Source organism: Mercenaria mercenaria, unplaced genomic scaffold, assembly GCF_021730395.1.
Source record: "Mercenaria mercenaria strain notata unplaced genomic scaffold, MADL_Memer_1 contig_4513, whole genome shotgun sequence".
NCBI lineage: Eukaryota > Metazoa > Mollusca > Bivalvia > Venerida > Veneridae > Mercenaria > Mercenaria mercenaria.
Genome location: NW_026462747.1, coordinates 25,726 through 47,563, shown reverse-complemented (window position 1 = coordinate 47,563; position 21,838 = coordinate 25,726). Strand labels below are relative to the sequence as shown.

General features: G+C 34.2%; 1 protein-coding gene across 1 annotated transcript in view; it reads right to left on the bottom strand.

The window, feature by feature from the left end:
• Positions 1 to 329: 329 nt before the first annotated feature.
• LOC128553935 (E3 ubiquitin-protein ligase DZIP3-like) overlaps positions 330 to 21,838 on the bottom strand; it is a 35,292-nt gene continuing 13,783 nt past the window's right edge. Inside the window, exons 2-5 of the mRNA XM_053535132.1 lie at positions 6,637 to 7,077; positions 6,359 to 6,430; positions 1,739 to 2,162; positions 330 to 1,379 (exon numbers count right to left, since the gene is read on the bottom strand). Of these exons, the coding sequence (XP_053391107.1) occupies positions 1,219 to 1,379; positions 1,739 to 2,162; positions 6,359 to 6,430; positions 6,637 to 7,023 (1,044 nt within the window). The 5' untranslated portion in view covers positions 7,024 to 7,077 and the 3' untranslated portion in view covers positions 330 to 1,218. The remainder of the gene's footprint in view (positions 1,380 to 1,738; positions 2,163 to 6,358; positions 6,431 to 6,636; positions 7,078 to 21,838) is intronic.

The following is a 21,838-nucleotide window of genomic DNA, read 5'->3' as shown; positions in this document are numbered from 1 at the left end:
CAAAATTAATAGGGGTCATCTACTCTTCATGGCCAATCATCCTATTAAGTTTCAACATTCTGGGTCAAGTGGTTCTCTAGTTATTGATCGGAAATGGTTTTCAATGTTCAGGCCCCTGTTACCTTGACCTTTGACGGAGTAATCCCAAAATTAATAGGGGTCATCTACTCTTCATGGCCAATCATTCTATTAAGTTTCAACATTCTGGGTCAAGTGGTTCTCTTGTTATTGATCGGAAATTGTTTTCAATGTTCAGGCCCCTGTGACCTTGACCTTTGACGGAGTAATCCCAAAATTAATAGGGGTCATCTACTCTTCATGGCCAATCATCCTATTAAGTTTCAACATTCTGGGTCAAGTGGTTCTCTAGTTATTGATCGGAAATGGTTTTCAATGTTCAGGCCCCTGTGACCTTGACCTTTGACGGAGTAATCCCAAAATTAATAGGGGTCATCTACTCTTCATGGCCAATCATCCTATTAAGTTTCAACATTCTGGGTCAAGTGGTTCTCTAGTTATTGATCGGAAATGGTTTTCAATGTTCAGGCCCCTGTGACCTTGACCTTTGACGGAGTAATCCCAAAATTAATAGGGGTCATCTACTCTTCATGGCCAATCATCCTATTAAGTTTCAACATTCTGGGTCAAGTGGTTCTCTAGTTATTGATCGGACATTGTTTTCAATGTTCAGGCCCCTGTGACCTTGACCTTTGACGGAGTAATCCCAAAATTAATAGGGGTCATCTACTCTTCATGGCCAATCATCCTATTAAGTTTCAACATTCTGGGTCAAGTGGTTCTCTAGTTATTGATCGGAAATTGTTTTCAATGTTCAGGCCCCGAGGACCTTAACCTTTGACAGAGTGACCACAAAAACAATACTAGCAGCCCTACAACCCTATGAAGTTTGAAGGTTCTAGGTCAAATGGTTCTCCAGTTATTGCTCGGAAATGAAGTGTGACGTACGGACGGACGGACGGAAGGACCGGACGGACGGTCAGGGCAATAACAATATGTCTCCCCTAGAGGTGGGGGGAGACATAATTATACTTTCTTTACAGTATTAGATCATGTATACATACACATATAGAGAGAGCAATCATCAATTTGCAACGTCTTAATTTTTTTAATTGGTAAATAATTTTGCACTAAAATATGTGCATTTTACAACTCATTGTTTTTGAGCTTTTTCTATAATCTGGCCTTTTTTATTTGCAGTCAGAAGCTAACCCAGAGGGACTCTCTACATACAGTGATACAGTTATATTTTATAGAATGATCTAAAGCTAAATTACTTTTTATTTTCCAGGGCATATATATTCTCTCGAAAACTCTTTGTATGATGTTCGGCGCCTTTCCTACTGCTTTCTTTGATCCTCCTAGAAACATCAAAAGATTGTATTATTATTATACCCACTATAACTTACTCATTTGGTTGGAAAGAAACAGAATCTCGGTCTTTCAGATTTACATTTTTTTATTCTAATATGAAATGAACAGTACTGTAAAACAGAGAGATACAGAAAGTGATAAAGCAGAATAATGAGTATTAATAGATTCAATATTTCCTATTCGTACAGTATAGATGTAGATAAACTTCAAAAATGTTTAAACGTTAGTTTGTTACATGTATCATTATTTTTTTACTGAAAAGCAGCTGCTAAGTCCTTTATTAAGACTTACAAAAATATCTGTACCTTAAAAAATGTTTAAAGAAATATTAAAAATAAGGCTTTACCTTGAGCTCTCTTTTCATTTTCCAGTTCATCAATTTTTTCTTGAACAGCATCAACTTTTTCTGCAACATCATGTACCTCTTCTTTTACGATGTCCACCTTCTCTTTGACTGCATGAACGTCTTCTTTTACGTTGTCCACCTTCTCTTTGACTGCATGAACGTCTTCTTTTACGTTGTCCACCTTCTCTTTGACTGCATGAACGTCTTCTTTTACGTTGCCAACCTCGTGTTTTACTTCTTGTACGTCTTTCTTTACAAGTTGCATTTCACTTTCTAATCCTTTCTCAAATTTTCGCCACTTCTTAATTTCCCCATCAATTCTTTTTTCAGCCTCTTCATCCAGGGGACTATTTTTGTATGCATTAAATTGTTGTTGTAGATTTTGAACAGGATTTTGAACGCATGTATTCAGTCGATTGAGTACCTACAGTAAGATAAGAATCAGATGCATTCCTTTACAAAATTTTGACATGACATTAATTGCTAAACGGTTGGCGTGATATTCTACATGCTGAATCGCATAGTTTAACAACTTATTTGTACGATTTAAATACGTTTGACAAAATCACGGGTGGTAAACGCGCAATCCAATTCCCGCCGGGAATACGCTTAAAATGGGTTGCGCAACGTCCGGTGCTGGTGTTGCGCGTAAAAAAAAGACGAAATTGAGGTATGTGAAGTTATGATTTTGCTTAGTGTGAGACAAGAATAAATTTTCTCGAAAAAAGCAAAATGCTATTCGACACAGATATGATAATACATCATATGTGTAAAATATCTGGTTTGTAATTTATGATTCGGCTCTATTATCATAAAAACTCTGGCGACACGAAACGTGAAAAAAAGTATGAAATCAACAAAAATGGCAGTTTCTGACCTAATATGCCTAATCTGAGGACATCTGATGCTTTTTATGATAACTCAACTGTTACAAAGTAACGAATATCAAAATTATTTGTTTCAAATCCTGCTTACGGGGACATAATTGACAAAATAATCATCGGGAATGGGGTTGCGCACCGGGAATGGAGTTGCTCATATACATCATAATGTGTATAATGTATACGCGCAACTCCATTCCCGGGGCGCAACTCCATTCCCGATTATTTTTTTGCCAATCTTTCCCCGAAAAGCAACATTTCATGACTGTTTTACACGTGTTTGATCATTCGAAGCGTCACATTTCCAGAAAGAAGGCACAAGAGTTAGAAAATTTGCATTTTTCATGATTCCATGCTTTTTTGACAGCTCGAGCCATCAGGGTTTTCGTGATAACAGAGCTGATTCTTAAATTAATAAATTGGTATTTCACACATATGATCCTTATTCATTTTTGTGTCGAATAGCATTTTGCTTTTTTTCGAAAGCACTCGTAAATGTGTAATTATTTACAAAAACAAAAACCCACCTACCTCGATTTTGTATATATTGATGCGCAACACCAGCACCGGAAGTCGCGCAACCCATTTTTAGCGTATTCCCAGTGGGAATTGGATTGCGCGTTTACCACCCGTGAAAATAATGTGTCGTACGTATGATTCTGACACGATCCGCTGCAATTGCTATATAAATTCAGCGGTGACGTCATAAATGTTTGACATAAAGTACTGTAAGACGTCATAATGATGTGAGGTCATATTATCGCATAGTGCGGCAATTTTCATTTGATCTTTGCAGCATGTTATACATAGTAACACACATTATTACTACAAAACTGTGCTGATATCTTACAAAACTGTTGCGATATATATCAACACAGAAATCTCTATGGAGTTTCATAAGAAAAAAAGTGTTCCGATATATATCAGCACAGTAAAACTGTTTCGATATATATCGGAACACTTTTTCTCTATTGAGGTCCTATCAAGGGAGTATAATTTTTTCCTTTCAAAGAAAAGATGATTTTAGCTCCAATTTACAGTTCACAGAGAAAGAATTGTCACAAACACCTACATTTATAAAGTAAAAGAATAAATAAACTAGAATATTTCAAAAACTTGATAGTTATTGCCAAATTCAGAAATACATGAAATATATGAAATTCTGAGATTTCTCAAATGTTTCTTTTTCTTTGATTTTTTTTACAAACAAAACAACAAGTTTTACAATATGTCTGGCCAATGAAATGCAAAGATTTAAAACCAATGCAGAAATTTGCTGGGTACTTTTATCTGGGGAACACATTTTCTAAAACAGAAGTTTTAGTGTTTCAGTCAGCGAGGCGCAGAAAGGGAATCAAAATAGTAAAAATAATAATAAACAAATTTAAATGAAAATAATATATAAATTCTAATGATAAACTATGCGATAAAACAGTTATAATATGTAATGCTCGTGTGTTACCAGGATATATCAGAGCTAGGGGTACATCTCGTTATTTTTCTCTTCACATATCTGTCTCGGCCTACCGGCCTCGACGATATGTGCAGAGAAAAATACCCTCGATGTACCCCTAGCTCTGATATATCCTGGTAACACACTCTCACACATACTATAACTATTACTTAAAGTTAATTGTAACTCGTAACACAGGGTCAACTCGCCTAATTTGATGATTATGTTTATAATAAGTTTGCGAGCTATTAGATTACTTATTTATAAATACTTCTCAAAATTCTGATAAAAAAGAAACAAATATCTGATGATCTATACGTTCCACCATAGGGGGTAAATTCAATTGTAACAATACATGACCCGAATGACGTATTACGCTGAAAATGTAGTACTGTAAAATGCGAATTATTTGCGTTGTTAGAATCGAAATAATAAACATGTCCCAATAATATTATCAATTGATAAAACATGGGCAGTCGTTTGGATGCGAATAATTAAATCACTTGTGCTACGCACTCGTGATTTAATTATTAGATCTACGCATCTTAACTCCTGCCCATATTTTATTATCTACCTGATAAAATATAGGAACAGATTATTATTTCTTAAGTAACTAAGTTGTCTGTATTTTAGCTCATGCTTGAGAGTTAGTAAGTCGTGCGTATGCTTTAGTAACTCATATGAATATAATGAGTTACTAAGCCATACGTAGATCTACTTTTTCATATTATTGTGTATAGGCCTACTTCATATTTTATTGAAATGTCTGTCTCATGGATGTTGAATACTCTTAAATTTAAAAGCTTGCATGTCAAAAGTGTAGCAGATGATGATTATTTACCGTATTAATTACGACACACTAATTGTATTTTGCAATCATTTCTTTTGACAGTTAAGCCTTTGCGCAGTTATTGTTGGCTTCAGTAATCGCGGCAAAAATTAAACCTTGGAGCATGACAACAGGAAACAGCCGGTTTCATAGACTGAAGATAGCTGAAAAGTTATGCATTGTTTTCTCACATGTTGTTACATGAAAAAAAATCATTAATCCTGTAATTTAGATGCCTCAATTTTATTGAAAGTTAAAGAAAGAAGATCAAGCGATACATAACGATCGGAACGCGGGTCTTGAGAGTATTATGACGTCAATTTTGACGTCAAATTGCTGCATGACATCATATAAGGATGTACTAGCATTTGATTCAGGAAATTTGCCACAGTGAAATAAGCTGCTTAGAATATTTCTTTTCAACAAACTTTATGCCGAAAATAATAACTGAATAATCAAAATATGGCTTATAATGTACTACCTTTCACAACAGATTGTACTTGTTGCAAATAGATAATCTCTCTAATATTTGGCGAACATTTGCCTTAATCTGATGTAAGGTTGGGTTGGGGTCGATTATTTCAAAAATCTATTTAAGTTCATGTTTACTTCTGATACTTTTCTGACTGACAAATAATAATAATAAGGTACAATTTATACAAAATATTCAAGATAGCCATTTATGTTATTTAGGAAGTATAATTTAACGCAGAAAAGAAATAAAATCATCAGAATGAAACCAGTTTTAAAAGCATTTCATTTCTTTCTGAATATATCTCTTAGATGTACAGTTACCCATGTATTCTTTCCATTTTGAAGCATTTTTATGTGTCATTCAAACAGCATGTTTTGTGGACTAAAAGCATTTTTTTCATTGTAAAATGTTGGAAGTGCATTTATGTCAACGTGTAAGATGGAAGAGATTTGTAAGTGACATTTATGCTTTTATCATACTGATAGCGCCATATATTCATAGTAATATGTAAGACCTGAAATCCTTATAACATCAAGTAGGATATAGTCTATTTTATAAAGTATCTCCGTCTTTTTTCACACTTGACGAGATAAAATCAACCACTTTAACTATAACTAACGTGTGTATGCTAACTTTCTAAACTATGACACTTTTTTCTAATTTGAAGATCAAGGTGTTAAACTTTATGTACCAGAAGAGCTTTCGTCTTTCAGGTTTATGCCTAATGCCATGCATAATTTGCATAGCATTATGCGACTTGAAGCATAAATTTTAAAACTACTATGAAAACTGTTAAAGGCGTTGCTTTGTTTCATTGAACAGCGAAAACAATACAGATCATCTGCTGACCATAGGCATTCACCCTATGAAGTTTGGCTGCAACAGACTAAAACCTCCCTAGATATTGAACTGAAAAAGTGCAAAATTATCTGATGATTTAAGCCACATATTTACATTTGTTAACGTAAAATCTTAGTATTACCTGCTCAATTTCCAACCATTTGTGCGTAAAGGTGTTCTGCGTGATACTAGTCGTAGAGGAAATGTGAGCTATCTAGAAGAAACAAAAATGTATAGATAATCTATAATTGTAAAATGAAGTTTTCATGTAACTTCACTAACAATCAAATTGAGATTCGTGTTTAATCAACATAATGTTAGATATTTGAGAATTGATGTAGGAAATTAATCTGAGTGATCTTCTATTTCACAGATTAAGAACTTTTCTTGCATTTGAAAGGTTATAATAGTCATACTCACATCATTTCTGAACATTCTCAATCGACATATATCTGCTTCTAGTGAAGTATCTCCTGCCTGTGGTATCGCATTCCAAGCAAAATGTTTATTTAAACCGCAGCATTTCAGGTTCCGTAGCAAACATATAGACAGAGTGATATCAAAGTCAGCTGTAGTTGGGAACTGACCGCTCTGTGGATACAGCAAATAAAATTGTGTCCGGGTTATTGTTTTACCCGCCCTAAGACGATTTATTGTGGCCTTTTCGTTATGTAGAAGAATATTAAGTGGAACATTTGCGCTCTTCTCATCAAATATATTCCTAACGACTGTAGTCCCTCCATCTATAATCAATGTTTGGAGTCGGAAAAGGTAAACTCGGTTTTGTGATACTTGTGCTGTTGCCATATTCAAAAGCCTTTAAACTGACATCTCATCGAACGAGGGTATGTTGCACCAAACCTGTAGAAATAAGTTTAAGTAGTTTGACTAATTTACAAAAAGATATTTGCAAACTATTCTGTTCATACAATTATATTTGTAAGCTATTATACTATATATACTATTACTTTAAAGTTACTATGTCTATACATTGCTAGTTGTAAGTTACTATGTTGATACAATAATATTTGCAAGGCATTACACTCGTATACGATATCTGTAAGCTGTTATTCTCGTACCACACATTGATATGTGCAAGCTATTATGCTCGTTCACTGATATGTGTAAGCTATCATTTTTGTACTAAACATTGATATTTGCAAGCTATCATGCTCGCACATTGATATCTGTAAGCTATATTCTTGTACTGTTCATTGATATTTGCAAGCCACTTTGTTCTTGCATTGATATCTGTAAACTATTATTCTCGTACTGAACATTAATATTTGCAAGCTATAATTCTCGTTCATTGATATCTGTAAGCTATATTCTTGTACTGTTCATTGATATTTGCAAGCCACTATATTAATACATTGATGTAAGTTATTATTCTCGTACTGTTCATTGATATTTGCAAGGTATCATGATTGAACATCGATATGTGTAAGCTAATATTATCGTACTGTAAAAAGATATTTGCAAGTTATTATGCTCGTACATTGATATTAGTAAGGTATTACACTCGTTTATTACATACTTAAAATTATTTTCCATTGAGTTTCAATGGACCGCGATCGTGCAATATTTTTCCATATCACTCGTATATTGATACCTATAAGATAATAAATACAAGCTATTATTCTCGTTCATTGATATTCGCAAGCTATTTTGTTCATACATTGATATCTATAAGGTATTATACTTATGTATTGCTAGTTGAATCTTTTATGCTGATTCGTTAATATTTGTAAGGTATTACGCTCGTATATTGATATATTGTTATCTCTAAGCTATGTCCCCTCACTGGCGCCAGATCAGAAAGAAAATGCCTCTGTACATGTTATACCCTACCCCTAGGTATTCTATAAGAACCATGGTCGTGAACGGGAAAATATACTAACCCATTTCAATGGCGTATTTCATACCTAAAACACGCAGTTCAGTAAATGTGTACTATTTATATTAAACAAGTGGCAATTTATCTTCCATTGTGTACCGGTCACATTTCTTCAATACTTCTTATCTTAGAAAAACAACGTGTAGTTTGCTTTTTTTCAACGTTACACAAAAAACTTGCTTGAACTTCCCTGGTGAAGTTCCGTTCTAGATTACAAAACCATTCTGATTGGCTGATGTGAAAATGTATGTCAGTCGTCATTTTACTACACGTGTACGCTAAGATGTTTATATGCAGTATAAATGTGCAAAATGAATTAAATAAACAGAATAGATGTATACCAATGTATGATTTCAAATTCAAAATCATATACAAGATGAATTTCATTCATCATTTCGAGTCTTATCGTAAAACTGTGAATATATTGCATTCTGTTTTTGTTTGTTTACATTTCGCTTAACATGTGCACACTGCCGTGACCTCTAGACCGGATGTTCATTAGGGGAGTTCACGCAAGTTTTTTCTGTAACGTTGACTAAAGCATAAAATATATGGAGCATCTCTGCAATATGGAATATTGAGACAATGTGACTGGTGCACGATGGAAGATAAATTATCGCTTGTTTAATATCAGTAGTACACATTTACTGAACTGCGTGTTTTAGGTATGAAATACGCCATTGAAATGGGTTAGTATATTTTCCCGTTCACGACCATGGTTCTTATAGAATACCTAGGGGTAGGGTATAACATGTACAGAGGCATTTTCTTTCTGATCTGGCGCCAGTGCGTCCCCTTACTAACCATTGATATTTGCGAGCAACTATGCTCGTTCTTCGATTTGTGTAAGCTTTTATTAGCTCACCTGAGCCAAAGGCTCATAGTGAGCTTTTAAGACCGGTTAATGTCCGTCGTCCGTCGTGCGTCGTGTGTCTGTCAAAATTTTCTAAAAAATCTTCTTCTTGAAAACCACTAGGCAGAATTATACCAAACTTCAAAGGAATGATCCTTGGGTAGCCCCCTTTCAAAATTGTTAAAAGAATTGAATTCCATGTAGAAATCTGGTTTCCATGGCAACAGAAAGAAAAACATGCCGTGAATTCCCAGTCCAATATTACCACTTTGTATTTTCGCAGTAACGAACTGTGGCAAGTCTATATCTGCATGTAGTTCTCGTGTGGCTATCGGTGTGTAACATTATCGTGTTCGCATTAACCGTTAATTGTAGGCTATAGCATTTATTTTTATCCATCGGTATTCAAGAAATTAGGAGGGTTAAAGACCCACTAATACCTAGTGGTCCACCTTTTCCTCTCACATGAACTTGGTGCAAATAATCGTGCATACTACTACATTCATTGAATAATATATTTAGACATTAAAGCCCTGCTCCGCTGCTATTCAAATTCTTTTGTGTGTATGCAACCCATGATTACAATAGGGAACAGTTAACGGCCACGTGCCACACTTTAGCACGCATAACCACAGGTATTTCATATAGAATTTTTTTATAAAATAGACTCTATTTTGACAGGCGCCACTGTTCATAGTCAGGATTTTCATGCTTTTTCAGTGACAATTCAAGGTTAAAAGGTAGGACGGGAGCAGGGCTTTAAATACATTGTCTTAGCCCTATATCTGTAACTGTCAAATTGTAACTAGATACTTGTTATTTCTCATTTCTTCATATAAAAAATGTATAATTACCATCATGGAAATACAAAATATTATAGTTATTTTGTGGTGTGTCTTAAAGGTAACTTAACAATAGCCACTACTGACCTTGACATTTTATAGGGAAAATACAAGTATATACAACTCAAAATATACTAAGTATTTAAAACTAAAGCTCAAATAAGAGCTGGCACTATTAGTGACTAACGCCCCCGAAGTCACGAAGTGTGAACAAAAATGCTAGTTGTCTGTGCAAAATATGCCAGCATAGTTTAGGTATGACTCATTTTGCGACCAGATTAAACAAGTTCTCCGAAGGTAACCTTGACCTTGGAGCTAGGGTCTAGGTTTTGAGCATGACACACCAGTTCATCATAGGGAAAAATTGTGACAAGAAATTTCTGATGAATGGCAGAGTTATTGACTGCACAAGAAGGATACAAAGTCTAAGTGTGACTTTGACCTTGAGCTAGGGGTCTTGGGCTTGTGTCTGACACATCATTTTGATATATGGAACGTTTATGCCATGTAATTTTAAAATCTCTTAATCGATGGAAGAGTTGTGGAACGGACAAGAAATACACCATGTAAACTGTCAACCTCTGAATGTGACCTTGACCTTGGAGCTAGTGGTCTGTTTGTTATGCATAACAAGTTTTCTCGTTATAGGGAATATTTATGCCAAGTAATTTCGAAATTCTTTGATGAATGACATAGTAACGAACCGGACATGAAACAAACCCTATAAAACCTATAAAACTTTGACTTGACTTCTAAGTGTAAACTTGGAGTTAGAGGTCTGGGTCTTGAGCGTAACACATTGCCTCATTATAGTAAACATTTATGCCAAGTTGTTTCAAAATCCCTTCATGGATAACAGAGTTATATACCGGACACGAAAAAGATCCTATTAACCTATGACTTCTAAGTATGACCTTGACATTAGAGCAAGGGATCTGGGTCTTGCGCATGACACATTGTCTGATTATGGTTACCATTTATGCTAAGGAATTTCAAAATCCCTTCATCGATAGCAGAAATATGGACCGGACACAAAAACAGATCCTGTTAACATTTGAACTCTGTCTGACCTTGACCTTGGAGCTAGGGGTCTGAGTCTTGCCCATGACATGTCGTCTGATAAAGATAAACATTTATGCTAAGTAATTTCAAAACCTCTTGATGAATGGCAAAGTTACGAACCGGACACGAAACAAACCCTATTAACGTTTGACTTCTAAGTGTGACCTTGACCTTGTAGCTAGGGGTCTGAGTATTACACACGAAACGTCGTCTCATTAAGGTTTAGCAGTATATCACAAAACAACATATTTTTTTAGTAAATGAACAGCATCTTGACACACAACATACCTGTCCAATACATGTTTTACTGTTCTGTCCCACAGAGTTGGATATTTAAAATATTCTAAATAAGTTGTCACCCTTTAAATAACAGGCACGTAGCTGGGGCATTTTCATAGTACGCAGAGGTATGTGGGGGTCGGGGTATCCTCCTGATATTTTTGAAGCTAAAAATATTTGTTCAAAACAGATGTTTCGTGGTAACAAACTTTCGAAATATTATTATAATTGGATATATCATTCAAGGGATATGTCTGTATGTAAATATACGATAGTAAAATGAATTTTACTGTAAGTGTAGCTTTGCCTTCATGATTCCGCGCTTCATGTATCACCTGCGCAGTGAAATGACGATGGCGAAGAGCTAGATCATGATTGCAAAGTGCGACCGGTGGCAAACTGCTAAAAACTCTCGATTTCATGCTTAGTTATCGTGATCTCGTTCGAGGTCACGACGGCGAATTGCGAAATCGCTAAATTCCGTAATTCGTCGTCGTATGTTAAATCACAATGGCGAAGTGCGACTTTGAGAAAATTTCGCTATTTTGCGCTTGTGATCTCGCTCTTTGCCGTCATGGATCGGATCCAACGCTTCCCTCATCACCTGCGCATGATGGAGAAGCACAAAACGCAATATTACGATTTAGAAGCGCAATTGTGAAGCGCGAAATTCCGAAAAATTCACTATTTCGCGCTTCGCCATTGTGATTTCGTGCTTCGTCATTGTGATTTCACGATAGCGAAATAATATAAACAGTTAATTTCAACTAAAACGAACACTGATTTATTTAATTTTCGGTAAAATGTAATTGAAAATGTCCCTATTTTAGCTCTTATTTGATCTATGAAAACAAACATGGTTTGTAAAGAACATATTTCCATGCCCCAATGTTAAAATATATATACATTGAAATAACACATATTAAGATATAGCGAACCAAAAAAGGGTGTTTTTTTTCAGAAGTTTTATACGAGGCTTTAACATTAGCATTGGGTAGACATTGTAATAACATATTGATTCGTTGATATATCTGAACAACATCTAAAACCAAGTATTACACTGAAATCTTGATCTGAATGTAGTTTAAGGTCTTCTGAAATATAATATATATAATTCAGTTAGTAATAGGCCATTAAAAATATATAACCACCAATTATAAAAGAAAGACGATATTTATCTCGCCGTGAACTGGATGTCACAGTAGTATCCTACGACTTGTGGGGCAATAGCGTAAGATTTAATCGGGCGTAATTATTTGATTTCTATAGGATTTTATTTTCTACAACAATGTGACCATGGACTAATTGATAATTGTATACATTTAAGTACAATTATTAGACATAGCAAATATTCTGTGACGTCTGAAAATAACTTAATAATTATTATGTGCGAAAATTATGTCTGTACTATTACAAAAATATCATATTCGAAATCCCTTTTAGACTTGGAAGGCCAAAATTTGTTTCATTTTTTTTTTGACATTGTGTTAAAATTTTATTATGCAAGTTCGCCTCTTTAAAATTGTAAGATTGTAATATTTCACATGTTCAGGATTAGTACAAAATAAGTAATCAAATAAAAGGATAATGAAATAAATTTCAAACCTATACAAAAATTGTCCTACTGGTAAGGAACATGTATTATATATTTTTAACGATCACATTTTGCATGTCCCATTGAGTTCGCCATTCCACTTTTTTAAAAACAGAATATGAAGTAAGCAATGATTGTATATGCAGCAATCTCTGTTGGATTATATAGACTTCGTATTGAAACGACATAGATTAGCAATTTGAAGTGTGTATGTTTGCCAGATTTTCACTACGCGCTTGAATAAGAATGGCTTTTGTAAAGAAATAAATGTAAACAATTGTCAAAACGATGTTTTACCCAGTTATGTAAAGTTTAAACACTCGCACGATGTTGCAAATGCATCAAAACGAAGACCTGTAACAGCTTTTAAAAAAAATGGTGAGTTTTTAAAGGCGCTGGACTGTCCAGAAGTTTGGCCCCTTCATGCAGTCCCTTTCCGGAATTCAATACATATATGAGTAAATTGACAATGGTTTTGTAGAATAATATAAATGTTTTATACGCTGTTAAATTTTCATGAAAACAATGCTTTCTTTCTATGATTTGCTGACGTTCGAACTTTTTTCTCCGAAACATGGACCTATACATTAAGGTTAATGTTTATGCCAAACTATTTCAAAATTCCTTCATGGATAGCAGATCGAGTTACAGCCCGGACAAGAATTTACAAAATTACAGTCGGACGGACGGACAATGTGAAGTTAATATGCCCATCTTCGAGGCATAAAAAAAAAAATCATACTGCAGTGTAAATAAGAAGTTATTTGCTGAAACATCGTTAAACAAGAGCTGTCTCCATAGGATGACACATGCCCCCGATGGCACTTTGAATGAATAGTTATGGCCGATGTTAGAGTTTAGGACCTTTGACCTACGGACCTGGGTCTTGCGCGCGACACGTCGTCTTACTGTGGTACACATTCATGCCCAATAATTTTAAAATCCATGCATGAATGACCAAGATATGGACCGGACAGGCCCATCAATGCACTATCATGAAATATGACCTTCAACGTCTAAGTGTGACCTTGACCTTTGAGCTACGGACCTGGGTCTTGCGCGTGACACGTCGTCTTACTGTAGTACACATTCATGCCAAGTTATTTGAAAATCCATCCATCGATGACAAAGATATGGACCGGACACGAATGCACTATCATGAAAAATGACCTTTAACATCTAAGTGTGACCTTGACCTTTGAGCTACGGACCTGGGTCTTGCGCGCGACACGTCGTCTTACTGTGGTACACATTCATGCCAAGTTATTTGAAAATCCATCCATGGATGACAAAGATATGGACCGGACACGAATGCACTATCATGAAAAATGACCTTTAACGTCTAAGTGTGACCTTGACTTTTGAGCTACGGACCTGGGTCTTGCGCGCGACACGTCGTCTTACTGTGGTACACATTCATGCCAAGTAATTTGAAAATCCATCCATCAATGACAAAGATATGGACCGGACACGAAAATTGCGGACAGACTGACAGACCGACAGACTGACAGACGGTTCAAAAACTATATGCCTCCCTTCGGGGGCATAAAAATGTAAGAATGTTTTTGATAAATAAAACCTAAAATTATCAACTGCTTTTGTATAATTCTTGAAAAAGATATATACTAATTAACGTAATACTAACAAAATATATTATCAAAATCTGAAAAGTGGATCCCTCGGAAGCACTGATGACAAGGCTAATAGTGAATATTGCAAATTCAATTTGATTGAGACCGCATTAACTGTAGTTGGTTAATTTTGTACACTAGTCAGCAGTGTACATGTATCTAGATAATTTGCAATCATGCTTTGCACGGAATGTCACGGATCAGAGGGATAGACTGGCTATATTTATCACTACAACCCGGCAAACTGTATGAAATCTAAAGTGGTAGTATATTCATGGCATGACAACTTAAAAATCTTCTTGTCTAAAACCGCAGAGCCTAGGGCTTTGATATCTAGTGTAGCATCATCTAATAGTCCTCTACTAAAATTGTTCAAATTATCCCTCTAGGGTCAAATATGGCTCCGTCCCGGGGTCACATGGTTTATATAGACTTATATAGGAAAACTTTGAAAATCTTCTTGTACAAAACCACACGGCCTTGGGCTTTGATATTTGGTATATAGCATCATCTAGTGGTTCTCTACCAAGATTGTTCAAATCATTCCCCTAGGGTGAAATATGGGCCCGCCCCGGGGACCCCAAGTTTTACATAGACTTATATAGGAAAAAAAAGTTAAAAAGTTTTCTTGCCTGAAACCATAAGACTTAGACCTTATATATTTTGTTTTAGCACTGTCTTATGGTCCTCAACCAGAATTGTTCAAATTGTATCCCTGGGATGAAAAGAGGCCCTTTTCTCTGGGGATCCCAAGTTTTATATAAACTTATATAGGAAATAACTTTAAATTTTTTCTTTTCTGAAACCACACGACCTAGGCCTTTGATATTTGGTATGATGCATTGCCTAGTAGTTCTCTACGAAAATTGTTCAAATTATGCCCTTTGGCTTAAAATAGGACATGCCCTGAGGCCACTTAATTATTATATGAGTTATATCGGGAAAAATACTTAAAAGATTATCTGATCCTATTTCCAAGACTGTTTAATTACAATTACCTGATGACCCTAATAATTTGTTTCTCGTAATGATTATTCTTCTTTTTCGGCGACGCCGTCTAAATTCGTTTTCGTTACCTATGCCACGTGACTTCAGTTTGCAAATCAAACTACTTGATAACGCATTATAGATAATTTATCAAAATGGAAGATTTATGCAACACTCTGCCTGATTGGACGAGAGTGTCAATTTCTTTCACTCTGTTGATTGTGCTACGCTGAGTGAAATGTAGACAAAGCGTTTATCCTAAACGGCGCTGTTCACAGTTTTAAAGCTAACTTTGGCTCAGTATATTTAGCAAGAATATGGATATATCTCAAAATGATAAGTAAGTTTAATAAATATGATAAAAACCTGTTCAAATACCAACATATATCAAATTAAAGAAAGAGCTGAATACGGTCTGCGTATCACATGAATAAGGGTGTGATAAGAGTCTTTTATGTAGAGAAGTGCTTTTTAAAAGATTTTCCTTGTTACAATTGTTGTCTGTATATGAAAAGGTTTCTTGCTTTTGTGACTTATTCAGATTGCATATTAAAATGAATACTTGTTTGCTTTGATATATTTGTTATAGATTATTTAACTGATTTATTATATATGAATATTTTTCTTTAGTATGGTATGCAAATATTGAACTCAGTTGAAATCTGTTTTATTATATATATGCTATATAATGACTGAATCTCATTACACAGAAATGAAGGTACGCTGCATACAGTTTATCTATGTGATATGACTACGGTCAAACTTTGCTTATGAAACAGAAATATTGAAATAATTACAATTGTATGTTTTGCTTGACCTTCACTTTTTTATAGGTGTGACGTCATTGTCCAAAGATTCATGAATAGCGAATATGCTATTTGTTAAAGCGGGACCAGTTGGCCTATTTTAGAAATAAATAAAAATAATAAATAAAAAAAATCCTTTAATTGATTTTTTTCTCATGTATTCTCATCAAACTTGATTTGTAGCATCTTTATTAGGCCCGCAGCCAACTTTGTTCAGCTGAGACATTTGACCCCTTTTAGGGGCTGCTAAAGGTAAAACTAAAAATGCCTTTATACAGCGTCTCATGAACAGCTTGGTGGATCTTTGTCATACTTGGCCTAGAGCATCATTATAAGGTCCTCTTCCAAATTTATTTATATAGGAACTTGGGCCCTATTAGGACCACTATAGCTAAAAGTAGATATGCCTTTCTTCGCATTAACCACTAAAATGTAATGGATTTTTATCAAACTTGATGTGTAACAATATCGTAAGGTCTCCTGCTATTTTGTTACAAATGGGGATAGGGACCAATTTAGCTAAAATATAAACACGTTTAATGACCTCTTCTCATGAACTGCTTCATGAATCTTCATCAAACTACTGCTGTAATTATTCGTCTAAGAATAAACGAAACAAAATTGCAACCCTACGAAACCTTTGCGAAAAATTAAAAGAGAACCATTTAAATTGTTAAAGTGCGGTGTTTAGTTTTACAATTTGAAAAATGTTAGATGAAAGATGAATGTTAGATGAAAAATTCATAAACTTCTTTCCTTATTACATACAATTCGCCGACCATCATTTTTAAAGATATTTCTTGTTTCAGGTATCATAGATATATCTTATTGTTATTACATTGTTGTAGAAAATATAATCTAACAGAAATCAAATAATTACACCACAACAAAGAATTTGAAATTTAGTGTAATACAGAGGTAATAAGACTGATACAAAGTCATACGATATACAAGTACCTTTTGTGTTTAAAAACCAATTCACAATAACTATGGTCTTTCTTTATAATTGGTTGCATATTTTTCATTCATTGGTATCATTGGTACCTAAATTACATGTATCATATTTCAGAAGACCTTAAAGATTATCAATCAAGATATCAGAATTAAAAGTGTACTTCGTTTTAAATGCCATTAAGACAAATCAACAATCAGGCTGTTATTTAAATTACTTTTATGGTTTTGGGTTCTGCTACCCAATACTATCGTAAAATCCTTCATAAAGGATACTGACAATAATATTTAGGGTCACCTTTTTCTGTGTTATAATTCAATGTATTTGGATCTTTTATTCAATAATTCATGATTCAGATATTCAGCGAGATTATGGAGAACAATAATCCACCACCATATTAAAGAGCGTGTTGTCTATAAAATGTGTTGAAACAGTAGACTCAATTTTTTTTATTAATTAAACCCGGAAACCTTGTATTAATATAGCTTGAAAAGTAAAATGTTTTTTTTTCCTAAAATACACGTCTGATTTTTAATTTCCATGTAAATTGTACGAAACCAATTGTCACGAATATTGGATTGATAATGAATTCAGACAATTTTTTGTTTGTTTGTAATTTTGCAATGATTTGTCATTATTGATTATGTTAGTGCTCATGTTTCACGAAGCATTCTTATCAGTTAGGTACATTTTTCGGACAAAAAAGTTTGACCATCAATAAATCATAGAAAGAAAGTAAGATTAAGAAACGAACATCAAAACAATGAACCAGATTGTCTCCATACATTTGTACCTGTAACATACTTATGGAACAAATATCAATTATGCTTACAATAGCAAATAGTGCATGACTCGCAAGTTTTGTTTTCAATTTTAATGATGTCCTTGAAATATGCCATTGCTGTATACAGCTATTATTTATTACATTATATGGTCTGTACATTAAGATATCGGATCAAATAGGTACTATGCCCCAACGATAACTTGGTATTTACAAACATGACTATAAATAGATTAAAATGGAACATAGGGAATTCAACATTTTTCTAACATGTTACAATCTAAATATTTCTAGATTTTGTATCAATTGCAAATTAGCTCAGTGGTAAAGCATACAGTCCATGTTAAACAGATCTTTTGCCGTGTGGGTTCGAAACTCAGCATCGACATTAATTTTTTATTTCTCACAAACATTTAGATTCCTTCATGAACTTTGTGACAACACAACAGAGAAGTATCTTAAGCCGATATGGCAGATTAGAAAAGTTTAGCATTATATCAAAGATGATATTGACGAAATGCATGCATTTAAGCCATGCAAATAATAAACATACTGTTGTGTTATATAAAGGCATACATACAAATACAAACCATCAAAGAAAGAAACAAAAATACGGGAACAAAAATGAAAACGAAAAGAAAAAAACACAAAAAGACAAAAAATGAAAAAAAAAAACTCACGAAGATTCGAACCCACAAAATGATTTGCTTATATTCAATTGTTATCTGCGGTTTACCCGACTGAGCTATGTTTCCATATAATCATAGTACATTTAAGATGAAAAAATACTAATATTTACTTAGAATGTAATGTGTAAGCATTCATCGGTTATTATGAAATAGAATCGTCCTCGCGTTTCGGCGGGAATCTTGTTATCATTGGGGATTAGTACTTGTGTTAAATCTGAAGAAAAGAGATTTTCATACAGGGAATTAATTGTTGAAGGCAGTTTAAACAGACACTTTCAAGGGGCCAGTCCTAAATTACCAAACAAATATGAATGGCGTGAAGTGAACCTACACATATTGTTAAGACATGATTTATTATGTCAAGCTTTGGAATTATGCTCATTAGAGGTTCTTTTTCAAAATTCTATATATCGCGCATAAATGATGAAAGGCCTGTCTGGATAATTCCTTCTGCAATTGATAAAATTTTCAATTGTAGGGAGAGAAAGGTTGATTAAATCTATAGCTAACAGAGATAGCTTCTACCACATTCAAATGTATTCATCATCGGCCTGAAAATGGCTGTTTTTATTGGCTTGAAGCAGCTAGTTCTTTTATCAAATAGTTTGTCCTAAGAGCTACGATGTTTTGAAGATTTCTAGAATGATTTACTGACATGTAGATAAAATATTGTTGAACACTGTGTATTACTTGAAATAAATGAATAAAAAAGGTCATGGTTAGTGTAGGAATTTTACCGCCTCGAACTCACAACCCCGTTATAGGCAGCTGGACGTTTTTATTCTTATAGCTATTTGCATATCTGGCACAATGTCAGCTAAGAAATGCATATTTTCGTAGTTTTAACGCTATTTAGGTTCTTCTGATGATTAGATTACGGAAATATTCGACATATTCATGAGTACCGAGTCAAGATTTAAGTACTCATAAAACAATGCGTTCAGTTTCATTCGATTTTGTCAAAATATTGTAGAGATGAAATAACAGGTTAGAAAAGTTGTTGAGTATATTTTACAAATACTTTTAACAAAGGTGTTAACTTCGTCAGGTATTTGTCAATATAAGATAAACGTTTCATATCAGGTCTATGTAAATAAAGATCTCCTGGTTTGAACGAGTATATTTGCACTGACGGTATATCAGTTTTGTGTTGAACAAAGCCGACAGACCTTGATCGACAATACAATTTTCAAGGTAGACGGTTTATTTTATGACCCCCGGATCAAACAAAAATAACTCCATATATGGTTAACAAACTAACTATTCTGTTCAATGGAAAGAGTATTTCAATGACATTGTTATGAAAAATCAATTTCTGAAGAGTATATAAATGTAGTTTGTTCAAGTTGACATTTCAACGTTTACGTTTTATTTGCAAACCTTGCAATGAGTTGAAATGTACACATGTTGTAACTTCTACTTTGAGTAATAAATTGAAACCTTTTTATTAAACTCAATTCTGAAAAAAGAACATTGAATTTCTTGGGCGAAATAAATTTTTGAAATTCGAATTACAAATACAGGGCTATATGTTTATTCCACACCATTTTATGTAAATAACACCTGATGAATTGCGGTCACCCATGGTATTATTTTTTTTTAACATGTTAATTTCCATCAAGTTTGGCATAAAATGAATTTATTGGAGAGGCAGATAGACAGGGAGACAAAAAGTACGACCGACAAGGAAGTGTCTCTATCTTTCCGTATAATATGAAGTAATTATGGGAAATGACCTTGACCCAGTTACATTGACGACAAGTGCTACGTACTTGCATTTTAAAACCAATAACCAAACATATATTCGTGTTAAAACATTTATTAACATTCTAGCGAGTAAGATATAGAACAAAAAATGGCAAAAATGTTCCCGTTTGTGAAGAAAGCACCAAATTGTGCATGAAATTACTTTAAGGTTTCTCAAATCCTATAATAGGAGGAGACACGCTATATCTGCCCAAGGAACAGCAAGGGTCACAATTAAGGTATACCGACACTAAATAGAAAACTGGCGCGGAAAAAAACCATGGTAGGTGCAAAAATGACGGATTCAAAGAGTCCTCCTTCTTTGCTCTGTAGAGCTTTTTTTCCTTCCTTTTTTACATTTTTTTTTTTTGCTGAAATGACATAACAGATCTATCCTTGACACATAGGAAGCATTTTCGCAATAATATGATAGCATGACAGAAATGTAGCACATGACAACTGGAAGGATAGGTTGTTCTATCATGCAAAAAGATATCAAAATGAAGCCAGAAAATATACTTTCTTAAGCAATTAAACATATTGAAAGCAATCCCTAAGAGATGTTCACGTATATAGCAAATAACAATGTAAACAGGCATGTATAGCATACATTGACATTGCTAATCCTGTCAACTGGTACTTGGCTTTTATTACGTAATACGCTTCATAATTAGCTGCTATAAGTTGTAGAAAACTCATCAATTTATCTACAAGAATACATACAAAGGCAGATATAAATGTATCAAGCCAATCCTGTGTACTTAGACATTTTGAAAACACGTGTGCTAGAGAGTGAAATACTGGCAATTCTATTACAGTGTTAGTTAAATATAGAAAGGGTTGTTACGCCTAAAGTTAAAAGTTGTTTGTTTAGGGTAACCTGATCGTAACTTTTCTTTCAACTTTTGTAAGTTCACGAAAAATGCTTTGGACATTACCCTAAACAAGCAATTATTCTGGGACTTATATCTGTACTACAGAGTGGTATGCCTAACACTTTATACGAAAAAGAGTACATAACGGCTGATTATAACTTGGGCGGCCTGCAATAGTCATTTTACCCATGTTGAATGAGCTCCATCGGCTATACCGAGTTTCAGAGCATGCGCGGATCCAGCCAATTTTCTCAGAGGGGTGACCGACCCCCCCCCCCCCCCACCCCACAGAAAATTTTTCACTGCAGTTTTATATACAATATATCTCTTATTTTCGCAGTTTTATCGGCTAACCTGTTAAATTTGGGAAAAAATGATAAAATTAAGTTTTCTTGAAGGTAAATGTCTTAATTTCTTTTAGATAACTAATATAAATATGAATTATGTCGGGATCGTATGTAGCAGCAGCCGCATATACTTTGAATGAATGCGGTCTTAATATTAGCTTTTTCGAAAAACATTTTTAGGTTATAAGTTAACCATCTGGACATTGCTTTCAAAAATATATGATTAAAATAAATAAAATATAGGTCCCTTTTTGGGGCCTAATTTTAGGTTAATTGAGGTT